Source organism: Haliotis rubra, unplaced genomic scaffold (genome assembly GCF_003918875.1).
Source record: "Haliotis rubra isolate DU_JTF1 unplaced genomic scaffold, ASM391887v1 Scf231, whole genome shotgun sequence".
Taxonomy (NCBI): Eukaryota; Metazoa; Mollusca; class Gastropoda; order Lepetellida; family Haliotidae; genus Haliotis; species Haliotis rubra.
Window position 1 is genome coordinate 819900 of NW_025766348.1, and position 20765 is coordinate 840664.

The window sequence follows — 20765 nt, forward strand, 5'->3', positions numbered from 1 at the left end:
CAGCCCTGTCTAAACATAAATCAAGCAATCCAAATGTTTGAATGTTGATTATGATGTGAAGTCATCCGATACTATACTGAACATATTTTATGTGATATTATCTGAGGGCATACCATTATCCAAGAGGTACCAAATGACAGATCGTTTTTCACTTTCTGCAATTTTTAAAGAAATATTATACCCCAATGTTTTGTGATGACTAATATCTTGCTATTAAACACATTACCCCCATATGTGAAATATTGGATGTGTCTTTGCTAATGATTCCGAAGCTTTTCTAACATTGGACATCGAGAATATAGTTAGGTTGACTACTTTTGGGACGCCCCTTGTAAAGTATGTTCACCAGTTTCACTAAAATACATTATTTTTCCTTATCCTGACTCATGCTCTTTTGCTTGTCTTCTTCTTCTTGCGAACATAGTGGAACACTTGTATCTCCCTAATTGAAGCTCCCTTCAATGTAAAATCACTAATTAGTACTCACCAAGAGTTGCCTCCCTCTTCCAAATGCGCGGGAAAGGAGGCGCCACCTCTTCCCTCATGCTTTACTCTCTCCTTCTTCGCCCAGTGAACAGGATGTGAGAGCGCCTGTGTCTCCCTACACACTATATCCTTTGATTATTTTTCGTTAGTTACCTCTTGTAGTCATCTATAGAGGTTTAGCTAGTATCCTTCAACAATTATGTATTGATATTTATTCGTATTTCTGCTGTTTATTCACGGGACGCCGTGATTGTTCAGCAGTTTGCGTTGATGAAAATCTGTACTGTTTGTAGGTTACGTTTTTCTGCTGCCGATCCGCATTTAATATGCCCTAGCTGTACTGCACCATGTGCATTTTCTTCACGTTGCAGTTACTGTAATAATTTGTCTAACTCTGCATTAAACAAATATTATCTTTGCGTCTTGAGACGCGCAGCAGATAGGTCACGTAAACAGAGCCTAGCCATTGCTGATACTTCGGAACCCCTAGCCAGTCAACTGCTGTCGGACGACCCCCTCCCGTCTGGTGTTCCGCTAGAGTTACCCTCGGAGGAGAGGCGTGGGACGCAGTCCGCCATCTCCAAGAAGCGTCCTGCATCCCCAGACATCCCGTCGTCGCAGCCAAAGACTAAGAGGGCTGCCACTTTTCGTCACAACGCAGACTCCGTACCTCCAGGGCAGCGTCTACCTGCCAGGGGAAGTCTACTAGGACTTTCTCAGCCGAGATTGTTCCCACCGCAGAACTAGGCCTGTATGATGATCAGCCGATCATCATACCCGATGTACGCCACAAGAAACGACCGGTGTCCGCTACAGTGATGTCAGCGCAGATCTACACGCAATCTGATGTACCAACGCTGATGTCTGACGATCTTCCTGAGAGTCCCGTCGCTACCAACGCAGAGAGGGCACCATCTACATCTTCGCAGACCGTCCCAGACGACCTGGTTCTACACATTATGAAGATGATGGAAGACCGCTACGGCCTGGAGAGACAACCAGCCCAGAGGCCGAGTCTTCGCGAAGGCTCCAACGTAGACGACACCCCAGAGGGACCCCCAGTCAACAAAGCGGCCGCTATCAAGTCATCGCTGGGGAAGCCACCTTCGCGAAGGACGTCACAGCCCACCTCTGCGAAGGACCCAGATGTACAGCCTTCGCGAAGGACAGCTAGATTGTCACCTGCCTCGGACTCCGATGATCAACACTCACGAGGAGGTTCTCGAAGGAAGATCCTCTCATCCCCGGACTCTGACTCGGACCCACAGCCTTCGCGAAGGCCTTCGCGAAGGACAGCTAGATCGTCACCTGCCTCGGACTAGGATGATCAACACTCACGAGGAGTTTCGCGAAGGAAGAATCTCTCATCCCCGGACTCTGACTCGGACCCACAGCCTTCGCGAAGGTCAAGTCGTCACTCCCCAGGACCAGACTCAGATGAAGCTTCGCGAAGGGCTCCATTTACAGGCTCCAAGTCATCCATGTCTACAAGGTCATCGAGGGATTCCCCAAGAGCTTCGCGAAGCTATCAACGTTCACCACATAGATCTCCACATAGTTCACCAGGCCGTTCTCCACGCCGATCTCCTCGCCGATCTCCACGTCGATCACCTCATCGTTCACCACGTCGATCTCCACGCAGGTCATCACACCGTTCGCCTCACAAGTCTTCACGGAAGTCCCCAGACAGGTCTCCAATCGTCACCCTGCACAGCTGTAGAAGTATACAGGTCTCCACCTCAGTCACCATCGGATCAACCTCTTATTTGCGATCCCGTTACAGAAGATGATGGAGGCATCATATTCTCCGACGCAGAAATACGCTACTGGATAATTAACAACCTGGTCCTAGCTTCACCTTCCAAGAACGGTAACCCCGCCCACACTTATCTCATGAGGGAGGACGATGCAGACACCATCACCCTACCTCCGATCGACCCGATAGCAACAGTCTCTCAGAATCTGGACACAGCCTTCCATAAAGCCACTAAAGCCCAGGCGCCGCACTTACCACAGTTCAACGCCAAAAAGTTCTCAACCAATAATATGGACCCATTTTTCAAGGCTCAAGATATCGACGATAACTTCAAAGTAATCAACGATGCCAAGAATAAGACCTACAAGATAGACGACCGCAAGCTGGTGCAGATCGAAACCATGACAAGGAGAATGTTCTTTGGCCTTAACAGATCAAGAACGGTTAATGAAACTCTCATCACCAGATTTCGTGATTCTACATCAGAAGATGACAGAATGATTTACTCCTCCTTATGCAGAAGAAGGACCAGCAGTTCTTAACGGATCATCTTACATCAGTCTCCGCAGCGCTAACTCTGGCTCATCGTCAAGGTCTCCTCGCTTCCTGTAGTTGGGGTGAACAGTTTACATCTCCACTCTACACAGCCCCGTGGTCTTCGCCATCTATCTTCGATGGAACAATAGATAAAGTCTCTAAAGAAGTCACCAAGGATTCAAGGGAAGTCCTTATGATAAAGTCGATGGACACGCTAGCCAGCTTCATCAGGCAAACATCACAGAGATATTCAGGAAGATCTAAGTTTACTGGCTTACAGAAGGCACGGGACAGGAAGATGGCCACCTCAAGGGGAAAAGATTCTTCTCGTCGCCCATATGGCAACTACAGAGGAGGATCGGGAAGAGGCAGGGCACCCAGAGGTTCCCGCAACTATAAACGATGAAAGACGGGTTCGGAACGACTGGAGCCTTCCACCCCCAGCCGTTCCAGTACAACCATCACAAGTGGGTGGACGCCTTCAACTGCACTGGGAGAACTGGGGAATTCTACAAGACCCTTATGTCTCCAACATCCAACATCACGGATATCGAATCCAACTACAGGACCACGCCTCCGCTTACAGTCAACCCTCACAAGTTCGACTTTTAGGCGCAACAACTACTAAAGTTAAGAGAAGCTGTTGCATCGCTACTAACCAAGCAGGCCATAGAAGTACTAGATCAAGTAAACATCGAACCAGGCTTCTACTCCCCAGTTTTCCTAGTGCCCAAGAAAAACTCCAGGGAAAAGTTCAGACTCATCTACAACATGAGCACGTTCAACAGAGATTATCTACGCAAACCGCCAACATTTCGCATGATACATCTACCTCAACTTCGGCACCTAATTCATCCCATGGACTACATGGCCAGTATAGACCTGCAGGATGCGTATCTACATATCCCCATACATCCTGAATCCAGGAAATACCTACGGTTTACACTAGACGGGCTGCATTATCAATGGAGAGTACTCCCATTTGGAATATCATCATCCCCTGGTTATTCACAAGAGTAACGAAACCCATCGTCACTTACCTGCATCTGATGATTCACACCGACAACTCAACAGTGGCGTTTTATGTAAACAAACAAGGCTCAACGAGATCATTGAACCTATTGACTCTATGCTTTCAACTGTTCGATCTAATCGACGATCTCAACATACATGTCAGAGCATGCCACATTCCGGGAGCCAAGAATGTACTAGCAGACGCACTCTCTCGGCCACATCTACCGTCACCGACAGAATGGATGCTCCATACAGAAATCTTTGCACAGATTATCAAGGAAATAGGAGCTCCGCTAGTAGACCTATTCGCCACTTTCGCTTCAACAATCAGCTAACAACATTCATTATCACCAGTCCCGGATCCACAGGCGTAGCAACGGACACACTAAGCATATCCTGGGAAGGCCTCAAGCGGCGTGCAGCGTTTTCGCCCGCCAGCTTAATTCCACAGGTGTTACCGAAAATCAGTCAAACACAGAGCCTCCAACTGATTTTTGTCAGCCCTACTGGCAGCGAGCGTGGTTTCCCATTCTAATTCAAGAAATCGGACAACCAACACTAGAGCTACCAAAGCGCTTCGAATCTACTAATACATCCTCACACCAAAAGCGCGAAACCCAGAAGCATTCCAACCTCGCGTATGGACTGTATTAAAGTGTGTCTAAACAAGAGAGGTTATTCAGCCAGAGCGCGAAAGCAGTCAGCTTGCTTTACCCAATTTCTGGCGCAACTTGTATGGCGACAAGTGGCACAGTTTTTGAAACATACGCTGCTAAAAGGGATTTACAGCGAGAAATGCTACACATCCACAAGTGGCTGACTATCTGTGTTACCTACGACAAAATAAACATTTAAAAGGCTCGACATTGTCAACTTATCTCGCAGCTTTAAGTTCTGTGATAACTATGAGAACTGGTGTCAAGCTAACCAAGACGCCAGAGTTACTGGCCTTACTACGTGCATTCGATTGGAGGATCAGAAACAGAGATTTTAGCTCCAGCATGGGATCTAAATATAGTGCTCCAACACCTCACAAGTGAGGCCTATGAACCACTGGAATCAACAACCTTTGAATTTCTGTCACAGAAAACTTTGTTCCTGTTATCCCTAGCAACGGCAGCCAGGATGTCAGAAATTCACGCACTAGATTATGAGAGAATATGTTTTGACGACAATCAAAACATAGTGCATATGGGACTGCGATGGGATTTTATCGCCAAGAATCAATTGCCAGGTCAACCAGACAGATTATTCCATGTTCCTGCACTCTCCTCAATTCTAGGACCTCAAGATACGCTTGACCTATCTCTATGTCCAGTCAGAGCACTCAAAATCTATCTACAACGATCCAAAACGAGGCGACGACAACTCAAGCGGTTATTCATCCCTCTATCGACAGCGACTCAGACCGAGGTCTCTCGTACCACCATATCGATATGGATCAGAACTGTCATACTTCGTGCCTACAAGGCTGCAGGACTCGACCCTCCAAGAGCATCTAATCCCCATGAAATCAGAGCACTGGCTTCCACACTCGCTCTACACGGAAATTGCTCGTTGAATACCATTATGGAGGGCTGCTTTTGGAAATCCGACATGGTGTTTGCTAACCACTATCTGAGAGATATCACCACCGAGGACGTCTGAGGTATTCACCATTTCGGTCCCATGGTCCTCGCACAGCAGTTGACAGTCCCTCGTAGACGATGATTAGTCTCACGAGATTATTATTATGTATATATCATACCAGTTTCATCTAGCTTATAACTCTTACGGAGTTTTGTGCTATTATATACAAATCTTAAGTCTATAGTAGTCTTAAGCCCAGTACTGATGTTATATGTACATTGGGTCGCTTCTCCACTTTGGAGTCGCTTTATACCATTATTACTATTATCATAGTATCTATATATTGTAGTACCCCCATCCATGGCAACTGGTAGAACTTATGTTTTATAGCAGCAGGAATTAGCTTAATTACAGTGCCATTAGGAAGTTCCCGTAGGGGGTTATTACTTATACAGAAATCACTAATTATTTAAATTCAAAGTATTCTGTTTTCCCACCTCCGTTTCCGTAGGATTCTACAAGCAAAAGAGCATGAGTCAGGATAAGGAAAAATATGTAATTTTCTGATTAAAATTGACATTTTATACTTATCCTGACTCATGAGGTAAGCCCTCCCATCCTCCCCACATAACACTTTGGATTTCCCAGTAAATTCAAGTGTTGGGCTCGATATATCAGGAGAGAGTGAAGCATGAGGGAAGAGGTGGTACTCTTGGTGAGTACTAATTAGTGATTTTACATTGAAGGGAGCTTCAATTAGGGAGATACAAGTGTTCCACTATGTTCGCAAGAAGAAGAAGACAAGCAAAAGAGCATGAGTCAGGATAAGTATAAAATATCAATTTTAATCAGAAAATTTCATTTTTCTGCAGATATTTGTTAAGTTTTATTCAAGTGATTTGTGTCCTGTCAATGTCATCCTAATAACATAACCTGTACAAAACTTTGTCTATTGCATAACGGTAAATGGCTTTACTATTAGCCAATGACACTTGGTCAATGTGTTCTTTAGGGTATGACTGAAACGTTTCCACAAAGTATATTTACCATTTTTACTGACATTTCTAGTTCTGCAGATATTTCTTATGATTAATGTACTACAATATTATTTCAAAGCATATCCATGAAAATTGGTGAAAGATCACAAAGACCAACTTCCAAAGAGAGCAAATGACAATTTTGTTTTGTTATGTTGAATTACACCAAGGAATATCATATTTCAGAATGTTGCAACTGATATTCACTCTCAAGGTTAAGTGCTCTAAAATGTTTTGTGTTTACAATAACTCAGAAATTTTAGTAGGATGAAATTATGTAAGTACCCTCGTCATTGTGGTAGACATTCAAGGCAAGGGTCACTGGACTGCTCATTCTTGAGATAATTTTTGTCTACTGAACAAACTCCTGAGTTTATGTGACATGTTTGCAAACGTTGACACTTATATTTTCAGCTAGAAATAATCAAGCCTGAAATTGAGGGTCAAGGTCATTAAACTCAATGATGAATAACCTGTGTAATATTTTCACTTTATGTCTTTCCTTGGACACAGGCTTTCTTAATTAAACAAGAACTGATATTATGGAACAAGGAGCATATATATGGAACCGTGCATTAAAGTACAAAAACAATTGTACAATTTGACCTTTTCTGCCATGCAATGTTGCTGACATTATCTTGGGTTATGACAGATAATAAATTCTTGTTAAACTTGGCCTGAATGATGATGGTTCTTTTGTTACAATGCATTCTTTTCTTTTTTCAGGTGTGGACTAAAAAGTTGATGGGTATGGAAAATGAAGGTAAACTAAAGTTGACCTCTTTAGACCAAATATATATGAATTACACCACATATAGTCAAGATGGTAGGTTTTTACCTTTTCAGTTTTTCTACATAAGAAGTAATGGGAATGACAGTCTGATGACTACCGCCCTGGCAGAGTAAAAATATGGATGAATAATGGCGGCCTAGTTGATCGCATAAGAGGACGAATACACTCCTAGGAGGACGAATACACAGTCTATACACTCATGGGGATGCTTGGGAAAAGGAGAAACTGAAAGAAGTAGTCATAAAATCCTTCCTAAATTTCAAAAAATTTCCAAGCCTTTGAAATATCATGTTTCCAATTTTGGAAATTTTTGGAAATCACCTTTTTTTTCCTTGTGAATAAGACGTACACGGAGAGAGCATGGTTGATAAACGACGACGACGTGCACAAAATCAATCTGGGACTTGTCTGCAGGACTTTTTGCGGGCTTATCACAAAACGTTTAAAGGAGAGTCGATGCTGTTCGTCATAGACGACTGTAGCACCAACAAAGAAATCTTCAAAAAACATGAAACACAGCGTGTGGGTTTTAATGCAAAAATTCAACTCCGTGCTGAAAGACCTGCCTGAACAGATTTTCACTGCAAGGACAGGGATTCGTTCGAGCAATTCTTGTGGGAAAACGACGTGATTCCCACCAAACAGGAGCACGACCTCGTGAAAAAACTGCTGGCCGTGGCATATGCAGTAGCTGCTAGCAAAATTCAGAAATTTAGAATACTACTAGCAGAAATTTAGCAAACTACTGGCAGGCTTTATAAAAATCGTTTATTTCATCTGACATTCCTATCAATCTGTCTCGGCTGCGCAGGATTTTGTTATTTTAGATTAAAAAAAAGATTGATGCATTATAAGATGAAGAGCGACCTACTAAAACAAATGTGCGGTGAAGATGGCTGCAATAACAAGCGAGAAAGGTTGGCGTCACTCATGGTCGGCGGCAAAGGCAAGCAATACTTGGGCGGCGATAATAGTGTCACCGCCGAGAAAATTTACAAGATGCCAGCCGAAGAAGTTAACAAACTGTACGCAAGATACAAATCCAGACTCAGCACCGAAATGATGAAAACCATAGGGTCGGCCATGACGCAGATCTACACCGGCATCGCTTCAAATCTTCTTCCCATTTCGCCAGACCGTCGGTCGTACGTGTGCGAAGACCTCGACAAGGATTCATTCGTAGGCCACGCCTTGAGCGCCATCAGCTGCGAGCTGTACCACCTGTATGGCATGTTCCTGGTTCCGCTGACAGTGATGATCATCATGGTAAAACATTGCCTATTTAAGATTTAAATAATAACTATACTAAGAAGAATCTTTTCCCAAAAATGAAATTTATTTATTAAATGACATTATTTCTGTGAAACTTTGTGCGGACTGTTCATTACATGAAGGTAATTGCTGTGTCTATGCTGCCGCTCGAACCTTGGAGGAACTTCACACGGTTTCCCAAGAAAAATCATTTAATACTAAGAACAATACACCAAAGAAAAACAGTTTCAAGTAAAACTGACGGAAACTAGAAAATACATTTTCTGGATAGAGTTGTGCCTGAAGTTAAGATCATCAGGGAATCCCATGTCTAAATGACAAAAGTCAATTTGGAGAAACTTAAAATCACAGTATAAGACAACCAAAGAAAAGATACTTCTCCAAATTGTTGATTCCCTAAAGGTGAAAATAAAGGTTTGGACTGAAAGAAAGAAGAAATGGGAAAAGACAAATAAATTCATAAAACACAACAACTCCTTTGGGCAAACTAACTTTATTTAGGCAAATAGCTGAACAAACAATAACATGTGAATAATAGGCATTACATAAGTCTTACGCACAGTTGAACATGGGGACTTTCATAGGCCTTTAGCATGAAAAGTTTGAATGTTAGCTATGGAATTATATGGGTGATGGAGGGAGGGGAAAACTTATTTTACACATGAACAATGAAAGCGTCCGCACTGGACTAAACTGATTGCACACTAACTGCAGAAACAAAGGCAGGAGGCACAGGGGCTGAGCACATGTATGGTAGCTATGGCAACGTAGGGAATGCTATGAGCTGATTGGATGGGGCAATAAGACTATCCCCCTAGGGTAAATTGCAAGTTCCTGCATAGTGCCTAAGGGCATGTAGATACTTTAGGCAGGGGCTGTAGATGCTAAAATTAGCTCACCCACAGGAGTTGTGGTTTTAAAGAAGGCTGAGACAGCCTAACCAAAATAAACTTTTTAGAAATAATGAAAAACACTTCTACGGGCAACCTAAAGCAAACGGTGATGGTGAGCATGATAAATGGCCTCCCATGGATGCCAATGAAAGGCTCAGGAAAAAGTTGTGGTCTGTACCTGGCGACTGTAACCTTGAGGCAACATGGGTCCGTGATTATGACCATGCAATGCATCAGTATTTCCGCTGACATAATTATTTATCGGACACTGTGTCGGGCGACCTAAAATTTTACTGGTCATGAATGAAATTTGCCAGCCATATCCTATTATCATGCCGTAAGAACTTACTAACAAATTCGAAATAAAGACGTAAACATACCTTCAAAGTTTCCTCTTTTTGTTTCTGAATTGAGTTCTGGCCCCCCTGAATGTGTTTCTCTGTGGCATGCAAGTTTAGAAGCATCAAGTTTGAAAGGCAATGTTGTGACAGATGATTCCTCCTCGCGGTATGAATGATATTTTGGAAGCTGAATCCCCTCTCCGCAGGGACACCGCTGACTGGAATTGTCTGTGCTATACGTGCGAGAATTGAAAAAACCTGGGTACACATTGCAAAATCAGTAATAATTGCCCTTCAGTTCTGCTCCATCGAAGTTGTGCCGAGACTCGCGACTGTAGTTTTGAAATGGCCAAAGTCTTTTTTTGAGCGATCGATAGATGCTCTGACATCACCATCGTCTTGTCCAATCACAGGGCTAAACTGTTCTAATGATAGATCTTGGGATTCCCGAGCGTATTCAGTCAAGTCGTCTTGTGAATCGGGGGTAGCGAACTGGGTTCAAAACTTGCTCCAGACAGGTCAGTACGTGCATGGAATCTTCTGGAAATCTTTTGTGCAATGAATCACAAAGTTCATCAATAAAACCACTGCGGATGTTGCGAAATGCTCGAATGGAAGCAGCGTCTGAATAAGTCAATTTAAGATCTCTGAACTGTTCTTGTTGTAGATTTTCAACCAAATACTGCTCGTTTTCACCAGGTGAATCTTTCAGTTGTTGAAGGGCACGACGTGTAGAGTTCACAATTGGCATTATCATACCTAGATTCAAAATTGTCTCTTTGAAAAATCGGGGCGGTGGGGCAGCCTAGTGGTTAAGGTGGTGGCTTGTCACGCCGAAGACCCGGGTTCGAATCCCCACATGGGTACAATGTGTGAAGCCAATTTCTGGTGTCCCCCGCCGTGATGTTGCTTGAATATTGCTAAAAGCGGCGTAAAACCAAACTCAGTCAGTCTTTGAAAATTTTTGATAAGCTTGTCCATATGATATAAGACGTCAAAGAGCATGTACGTTGTAGCAACGAATGAGTAGGCCAACACTTCAATCACTTTCTAAGTAATACAATCAGCCGTTCCTGTATGAACAGTGAAATTTCCAAGAAATACAGTTTCAACTTTCCACCATTTTCAATCCGTAAAAATATCACAAGTTTTTTCTCAACAGTCACGTTGACAGACTCATCAATTATCACGCCAACAAAGTCACTCTTTGCAATTTTCTGTTTTAAATCTGCAACTGTACTTTTCACAAGCTGTTCTTCCATCTCCTAGACTGAATCTGAATGACTATACACCTCCCCACTCAAACTTGAACACCCGTTACTCTTTGTAAACTCAATAATGCAGACAATTTGGAAGTTGCAATATTCACTCTTGGCATAAACAACACAGTTCTCATCATTGCAGTCAGTTTCTCATCCTCTTTCTTGTTTGCCATTTTTAAATGAGTGGCCATAACATTGTGCTGACAAGTTGTAAATATAGCGTGTTGATGAGCTCACGATGTTCTCTCAGAGCTGATTTTTTCAAGTTGATTTTCCAGCAAGTTCACAAATTCTGCAATGCATCAAGGTATTTTTCTCATCAAAAGGAAGCCATCAGAATTCTGTAAGCCCGTTGTCATTAAATTTGTGAAGTTTGCTTGGTCCAGATTTTGATTGTTTCTCGCATGTATTCGAGTCTTTGCTATGAAAATCCGATTTTTCCTGAGATGACCCGAGTGACTGTCGCCCTGCACTCTGAGTGTCTTCATCTGTTGTTTTAGATACTAGTAATGATTCATCATCATCATGTTTTCTTTTAGAAGCACCCCCCTGTGGATTACTTCCCGAAGAAATTTGAAAGCATCGTCTGCCTTTGAGCCATTTTGACATGTGGTTAGACAATCGGAAAAACTTTGGCTTTCTCCTGTTTATTACGTTCTAAGCTATAATCCGAGATAATAATAATTGAACTGAAAATGCCGAATGACTGATTACACTGATCAATCACAAGATGCCGGATCGACTGTTATTAAAGTTATTTTTAGCCAAGTCTGTCATTTCGCTTACCCATGATTTTTATCCCCCCGTAACTCGTTTTGCGGAGAGTATTAAAATGGACTCTGTCTGTCCGTGTGTCCGTGCACATTTATCTTTTCTGGAGCAGAACTTTAAAACCGTTCACTATTTCTTCACCAAACTTGGCACATAGATTGGTCTAGTGGTGTACTGGTGCCTTTTGGTAGTTTTGGAATTCTGAATAAATATTTTTGGCCGTTTCCATGGCAACAAGTTTGACTTAGACTGAAACTGGTGGTAGTGCACCTTTCTGGAGCAGAGCTTTTAAAACCTTTCAATACTCTCCTTCTACTTTTCTATATACACATCAAAACATTTGACATAATCATAACTCGTAGACATATTCATGAAGAGTATTTTGCCATTGCGGGGGATATTGATGACTTTGTCTTCTTGTTTTTATTTCAATACATGATTATTTACCGGACACAGTGTTCGGCTGGCTTTCAATGTACCGGTCTCCAACGAATGTTACCGGCGATTTTCAGGTATATACCGGAGAACGGAAACATTGTGCATGAGAAACTAACTGGGTCGTTTGTCTGTTACATCTCACCAGATTGCCTGAAAAGTGTTATAAAAAAGTCCAAATCTAATACAGCTCCAGGGCCTGATGGCATTCGAAACCGGTACAGGAAACTATTCCCCTGAGTCCAAACACCCTTACTTCACTCCAATTCTCTCTAGAGGACACAGGTGATGTTCCTCCATGGTTCTGCAAAGGTCACACAATACTCCTTCCCAAAAAAGGAAACTTGACTGATCCAAAACACTTCCGCTCTATCACATGTTTGAATACACAATATATAATCTTTACAGGGTGTTTGACAAACCTCGTGTCATCTTACTGCTCTAATAATGACATTATTAATAGAGAGCAGAAGGGAGCAAGAAAGGGATGTTGGGGGTGCAAGGATCAACTTCTTATACAAAAAAGATTTTGGAAGAGGCTAAAACATATCACCACAACCTCTCCATGTGCTGGATTGACTACAAAAGAGCATACAACTCTGTCCCTCATGAATGGATTCTGAAGTCTCTTCAGTGTATTGACCTCCCTCAGCGACTACTTGATTTACTCAAGTCTTTAATGAGTTGCTGGTCGACTCAACTGAGATGTAACTTGCAAGGGCAGATGCAGACTTTGGAATCTATTCCCATCAGAAGGGAAATTTTCCAGGGGGACTCCTTCAGTCCTTGTTATTTAAATCCTTTGAACTTTCTGCTCAATAGAGAGGAGGGTTACCATCCCGGACCACCTCAGCACAGATCCCCAACACCGCTTATTCACCTTTACATGGATGATATGGAGCTCCTTGCCAAAGGAGATACCAATTGGAAAGAACAGGTTCTCCTGGTCGAGTCCTTTTCTAATGATATTGGCATGACATTTGGACTCGACAAATGTTATACTCTTCATTTGAAACGTGGCAAGGTAACTAATGATGGATCGGTCAGGTTACAAGGGGGAGGAGTTATTGAGCTTCTTGTGGAAGATCAGGCCTACACCTATCTTGGAATGCAAATTCGAGACAAGCTCCAGAATGCCCATCCTCGATAATCTCCAGGGTATACGTTCAGATAAATCTCCACTATACCCTGGATGCATCTACATCTCGGCAGATGATTTTATTACCTCCCTTTGCTGGCTCCACATTCTCACAGTAGCCAATCAGATAAGCTGCCGTTACAACCGAGCTTGCCAGTGTCCACAAAGATAGTGGTTGCAGCCACGAAAGTTTGTTTGCAGTGTGACTCAGATTTGGGGGGAAAACATACAGAAAAATTGACAGGTCTGAAATCTTAAAAAAAATAATTTAAGAACTCCTTCTGGTACGCTCAACTTCCCAGCGTAGACACCTCATTGGATAAAAAGCAAACCAAGGGAGGTAAGAAAATCATCGGCTCGAGCCGTAGATGCATCCAGGGTATAGTGGAGATTTATCGGAACGTATACCGTGGAGATTATCGAGGATGCAGAATGCCCAGATTCAAGACAAACTTCAGGCCGAGTATAAATCTCGCTTAAAGAAAATCTGGAGCTCAGAGGTAAATGCTCGAAACAAGGTCAAAGCTACCAATACTTTTGCTGTGCAAGTCCTTTCCTATTCCTTTGGAGTAGTTAATTGGACAAAGCAAGACATCCAGTGTCTTGACTGCCTGACCAGAAGGATCATGTCTGATAACAGAGCTCACCACCCGCGTTCCTCTCTTAATTGTTTAAATATGCCAATCAATTCTGGAGGTCGGGGTTTGATTAATGTGGAGGCTCTTCATGATATAATTACATTGTGTACTCTTGCACATATGTATTTATCGGATGACCCTTTGGTGATGCATGTCAAGACTCATGATAAAAGCAAGGAATTACAGAGCTATCTTAAGTGTGCCAAGGTTGTTGGACAAAATCTGAAATTTGATGTTCATTTTGTTGATGGCGATGTCCTGCTGGATGGTACAGTGATGGGAGTAAACCAGGTGAAGTCCTTCACCAAGTCTGCCCAGAGTCGGTCATTTGTGGAGAAGCTTTCTGAGAAACCACTGCAGCATGTGTACATGCAGTGTGTGGAACAGAATAGCAATCCAACCGACTCCTTCGCCTGGATGAAGTCAGCTGGTCTAAAATGTGAAACTGAGGGCTTCCTTTTTGCTGCTCAGGACCAGTCACTTCCCACTCCTAATTGCCAAAATGTGATTCTTAGAGAAACTATTAACATTAAAGGTTGACTGTGTAATGAATTTACAGAGACTGTCCAACACCTTGTCAGTGGATGCCCTTCCTTGGCACAAACAGCATATCTTATATGAGAAAGGGGATTATGAGATGTTTTTACAGAGAAAAGTCAGAGCTCCAGATAAGATTTAGCTCATGTGGGTACTGTACCCACTGTATTTTTTGGGAGTGGGCATTATGAATGTTGAGTGGGTATTTCATTTTCCGTTACCCACTGCTTTCAAATATGTGCGTATTTCAGTCATTTTACTGACCTAAGTATTATGTCATTGAGTAAGTTTACTAAGCAGGTATATGTTCTGCCTTATGTCATACCTAATCAAAACCAACTTAAATATAATGGAAATGATTTCATAAAATATCACTCGTCCTATACTGACAGTACAACACTAGTCCTATTGTAACAGTACAACTTGATAGCAATCGATGTCTTTTTCATTATGCAAGCGATTTTTATAAACATATTCCGTACGCATTTGTTTTAAACTTTTTGCGTATCTAACATTTTAAATGCGTAATAAGTACGCAACAATTATTTTTTAATGCGTAAATGGAAATTTTCTATGCGTATTTTACCCGGATACGCAGCTTATCTGGGCCTGTGGAGGAAAGTGTCTGGTACTCTTCATTGGGAGTGGATACTAAAATGCTTCTTATGCATATTGATTGAATAAGATGTAATGGTTTAGAGGTTACTGAAGATTATATTTTCTTCAACTACCTAATAAATAGGAAACAATATACGAAATTTCAAGGACATACAAAGAATTCTAACACAATAGAATAGTTTGAATTTACTTTCTAGGTATTATTGCATTGTCATGTTTCATATAATGAATCGTAAACACAAATAATTATACATCCAAGCTCGAGTAGATTAGACAGTTAGAAGTTACTAATTTAAAGCTTACTGAATTGTAACTATTTATTTTTCATAATCTAAAGTTGATAATGTTACCTAATCGAATATAAAGTGATAACTCGCGCCTTTGCATCAAATATATACTAGGCACATAAAGAAACTGTGCATACAAAAATTTAAAATCTTAATTTATCAAACCTGTGTAGACACATAAGGATTTAAACTCAGAGATTAGTGACATGTATCCAACATGCATGCACGTGCCACGTTCCCTGACGTCAGTGGGTTCGTCCTTGAGACGTGCAATACGTTGTTGCATGTGCATTCCGGGAAAGAGAAACAGAGCAAATGAATGCCACACAATACTGTCACTTTGGAAAGCTCTACCTCTGCCCTTGCGATTGTTCAAAAAATTAAACGGCTATTGAAACGCATAGCATGCCAAGGCTCATGTCTGCACAACGTCATGAGGCTATTGGGATGGTCCGTGGGGGAATGTCTCAACGACAAGTAGCTGCACATTTCCACTGCCACCGGAACACCATTTCTGCACTGGTGAGACACTACCAGAACACAAATGGCGTCATCGATCGGCCACGTTCTGGACGTCCACGTGTAACAACGCCAAGACAGGACAGATGGATAAGGGTGACCCATCTTCGCCACAGGTTTCAGACTGCAGTGATGACTGCCCGAACCATCCCAGGACTTCGCCGTATCCACCCCAACACAGTTCGACAACGTTAACGTCATCACGGGATCAGACCACGGCGTCCCGCCATACGGCCTATCCTGACACAACATCATCGACAAGCTCGCCAAATGTGGTGCCGAAATCATGTCCGCAGACCCTGGTTTTGGTGGAGAAATGTTGTTTTTACAGATGAGTCCAGGTTTAACATTTCCCATAGTGATGGACGTCAAAGTGCCTATAGACGCGTGGGAGAATGTTATGCACAGGCCTGTGTCTTGGAGAGGAATCACTTTGGTGGTGGTTCCGTGATGATTTGGGGTGGAATAACAGCACGCCAAAGAACTCCTTTGGTGATTGTTCAGGGCAATTTAACTGGTGTGGGCTACAGGGATCAGATTCTTCGACCTGTGGCCATTCCTTTTCTGCAATGTCATGGCCCTGGGTTAACATTCCAACAGGACAATGCCCGCCCTCATACGGCAAGGGTTGCTATGGATTTCTTACAACACCACAACGTTGACTTACTGCCTTGGCCTGCAATTCACCGGATCTCTCCCCGATAAAGCATGTTTGGGACGAGATGGATCGACGTCTACGCCGTCTTCCTCATCCGCCAGATAACGTCCTTGACCTTGCAACAGAACTTGAGAGAATCTGGCGTGACATCCCACAAGCCTTCCTTGCACGTTTGATAGGCTCTATGCATCGTCGATGCACTGCTGTTCTCAATGCCGATGGTGGACATACCCGTTATTGAGCTTGTGACATGGTCGTTTGACCCCGCTTGTGGACTCATGACATCATTATGATTGACTTTTCAATTGAAATTCTCCCGACTTGTTATGGTCTCATGATCCCTCCATTAAAGTTTATATGTAGCTTTGACATTGTTATCGTACTTATCAACTGGGATAATATTTTGACAATGCACAGTTTCTTTATGTGGCTAGTATATATACGTCAGTGTTATTACAACAATGAAATCTTTTACTACGTTTGTTACAAAACACAGTAAGTAAGACAGAAGTAATATCATAAGTTATTACATGTAAACCATACAAAGGTATTTCAAGGATTTTTGTTCAAGCCGTTGAAAGGTTCAAGTTGATTTGAATTGTCAGTTTTCTATGCAATTTACATGAGCATTGTGTAAAAACTTTTGTATTTGATCTGTGTAATTATCTGATCCAGTGCATCAGTGACGGTAACGATACACATGCGTATAATCATTCATCAGATAACAGTAATGAGATAATGGAACACCTCTTTCGACCTTGAAATATCAGCCTCCGGTAGAACGCATATGTAGTTACGCGCTTGTTGAAAGGTTTGTCCCGTGACAAGTGTAAAATAAACAGATGCGCTGTTATATCATTGGACAACCTGCTTTATGGAGTCACGCCCCTCTTTGGAATGTTTATGCATGGATGCACATCTGTAATCTTATGAACCTCATTTACATTCAGTATGAATATAGGCACGCCCATCCTCATCAATATTTGGGGGGATTAAACTTCAAGTTTATACATTATAATAATTCAGTATTGTGTCACTTTTTGAATTCTATAATACGTGTACTTTAATTTGGATATTCATGCGTATCAAGGTGAAGATTATATTTACATGTACAGCAAACCATTATGTTTTATGTACTAGTTGTGTGCGTAAAATGTGTATAAACATAAATACGGTTGGTCTACTCAACGGTTGGATTTCAATCACTTTGTGTTACTTATCGAAAAACACTCAAATGTGTTTTCGATCTCTGAGATCTATCTACTCCTATTTGTCTTACATGACAGCTTGAGTTGATAAAGCTAAAACCCAGCATATCGAATGGTCAACAATATAGCCAATAATCAATCTCTATCCAAGCTGTTGAGTGACTAAACGTGCTCTTCAGAAATTGATGGCCTGTCCCTTCCTCTGTGACAGGTATCTCATGATACAATTGGTCACAGATAACAAATGATCAGTCACTATATTGAACAGTTGAGATGCCAAATGTTCTATTCGGGAAATTTGATGACGCCCTATCACGTGACTCTTTGTTTTATGTCTATACTAGGAATATGTATTATACAATTTTCATATGTGTGTTCGTATGATAACGTATGTTTTTTGCATTAAATCTAGATGAAACGAAGTGCCAAGCTATGAATGTGCTCTATGTTAGTCACAGACTAGCGTAATAGTACTTTCCTTAAAATATTCAGTATACACTAGAAATGTATCGGCAAAAACGCTAATATCATAGAAGATTATAAAACATATAAGCAAATTCTTCTTTACAGTCTGTCATTGTCATAGATGTTTTGTAAAATTAAACCTCACACAATGATATAAAGAAAGAATTTGTTTATGTATGTCTCATCTCTTTCATACAAAAAAATACATACATATGTTGATAAAATATAAATGTACAAGCCGCCAAAGGTCTACAAGAGAAACTTGCAATAAAATTACATAAAATGTTGCAATACATGATATGTATTCACACCTGCTTTCTTTTAACTTGTATCTTTACGACACAATTAAACAATCAGAGCTTGATTGTACAACTAGACAGTTTCCTGTCATCCCTGAGGTTCAGGCTCATAACGCCGACCTTTCGACCAAACTTTACGGTTGAGTGAAATATAAAGGTCGACGTCCTGAGACTAGTTTCATTTTGCCAATTAATAATGTATTACGAGGACAATGCAGGATCAAAGAGTTGTTGGAGGAGGATAATCCGGATTATGCGGATGAGAGCGCACCTAATGAGAAGATGACAGCAGATGACAGATTTTTATCAGTTGACAGATTTTAGCATTTTTAATAAATACATGTACATCGTAAATTCCTATAGCATACATTTTTTCACAGATTTTAACCTAAATGCAATAGGTGGGATGCAGAATCAGCAAACTGCCTCACGGACAGTGTTCCTTGTTCAAGCTGGGGACAAATGTCATCTAGTCGCCGCCCAAATCCTGTATTTTCTCTTCTTGGGACGGACGCTTCTGGCCAGCCGCATACTGGACCAACTTGTTTTCGGTGTTGGTCTGTTCTCGTGACAACAGCGACACAATCTCGAAAATGTTTGGATGAGCCTTGCCGACATATTTCTCCAGGCGTGAATGCCACCCTTCTAGGTGGTTGTTTGTTCTTGGCCCATCTGTGTTTTGATGGTTCCATTGCGTCATGTGCAGATCTCCCTCCACGCAGAAGTTGGTCATGTAGTCTCCGAGTTGTCGGCAGCGGTCTTCATCAGTCTTTGCAGTATCATATCCAAGATATCCAGTCTCGTTTTCTCTTGCTGACTCTGTAATGCGTGAACCCGCCAACAACCAAGTAACGACTGCCGCGAGCTGTAGGGATGAATCTCTGATCTAGCTGTGCATTTGCCATTTCGAAATCGAATGTGAATCCTTTGGCCATTCCATAGATATTTATACCAAAGATATGAACAGTGTTCAATATTGGCACTCTGCTAAGTGTTATTGTAAACTTTTCAATCAATTGGAAGTGATATGTGCGACGAGTTCACCTTATCAAAACATCTAGAGTAGATTATCCGCAACGCTAATGAGGCCTAATCAGAACCTAACCTTCAAAGGAAACCGCAGGTTGGCGTCCTGAGACTAGTGGAAAATCGAAAGGTCGGCGTCCTGAGACAACACCATCCCCGATACCTGCCAGGGAAATCAGGTGTGAACAGCACTAATTAGCCTCGCAACAGCGAGCCGGGCTATCATCGAGGGGTTCCAGGTGTTGAGTAGTGAAGTGTCTCTTGGGCTTAATGAGTTAAATGTTATTTGTTAAGACTTTGGAAAGCCAAATACCAATTTACAAGACAAGGTTGATATTTCCCATATTAAAAATTACTTGTGGTGAATGCTATTATTGTTTTCACATTACTGATTCCCAAAGCTTGGAAATGACTTAAACAAATGAGTCTCACTTACGACAGACGGAGCAGCTGCAGTAATGAGTAGACACACTGGTGTTGGTGAACAAATGCAGACTCAACCTGGCATTAGTTGACTCCATAAAGAAGGATGAGTACCTATTGAGAAATAAATGCATCAAAATTAGCATAAATACTGTGCATAGTTATACATTTTTCCCATTGTTGTGTGAGCCAAAATAAACAACCTGTATTCTCCTTCTTGGCTCATTCATTTGCTGAGAAAAAAAAGATTCCTCAGATTATTTGAAAATATACTCACAAAAAGTTTGGCACAATAACTTTAATAACAGTAATAACTGTGCTGAGCAATTCTGTGTCATTTGATTATATCTTTTGAATAATTTCACTGATATTCAGCCTTCTTTTGACTCTAACCAAGCTTGAATTTTTCCCGGTTTCCTTAGTCTCAAAAGGGACAGGTGGGTTTCGTTCCGGATCACAACTTGAAAACCATTCAATATCTTTCTTCAAGACTTTGACAGATATATCAAACAGATCTTGAAGTATTGCCTTTTGCTATTTGTAGATTTTTGGCATTTTTATTTTTCATGAATTCCATGGAAACAATTTGGACCTAGTCCAAAGAAAATCAAGTTGGACTTTAAGTAACTGTCAGTTGATTTGTTCTTTCAAATTTATGGGGGCCGGGGGGATTTGTCATCTTCTGATGACTCTTGTTAATAGGGCTGTAACCATGCATGGAACTATAGATGGATTGTAATTGTTGAGTCTCCGATAGCAATTAATCGATGCATCAATAGTATG

At 41.7% G+C, this 20765-nt stretch overlaps 1 protein-coding gene and 1 long non-coding RNA gene across 6 annotated transcripts in view; one reads left to right on the forward strand and one right to left on the reverse strand.

The window, feature by feature from the left end:
• Positions 1 to 20765, forward strand: part of LOC124278112 — a 228659-nt gene that overhangs the window by 66834 nt on the left and 141060 nt on the right. For all 5 annotated transcript variants that reach the window (XM_046713860.1, XM_046713859.1, XM_046713861.1 and 2 more), the window contains one exon: positions 7126 to 7162. In XM_046713860.1, the coding sequence (XP_046569816.1) occupies positions 7126 to 7162 (37 nt within the window). The remainder of the gene's footprint in view (positions 1 to 7125; positions 7163 to 20765) is intronic.
• LOC124278115 overlaps positions 1 to 20765 on the reverse strand; it is a 133841-nt gene that overhangs the window by 58948 nt on the left and 54128 nt on the right. Inside the window, exon 2 of the long non-coding RNA XR_006898986.1 lies at positions 19996 to 20096. This is a non-coding gene — a long non-coding RNA (uncharacterized LOC124278115). The remainder of the gene's footprint in view (positions 1 to 19995; positions 20097 to 20765) is intronic.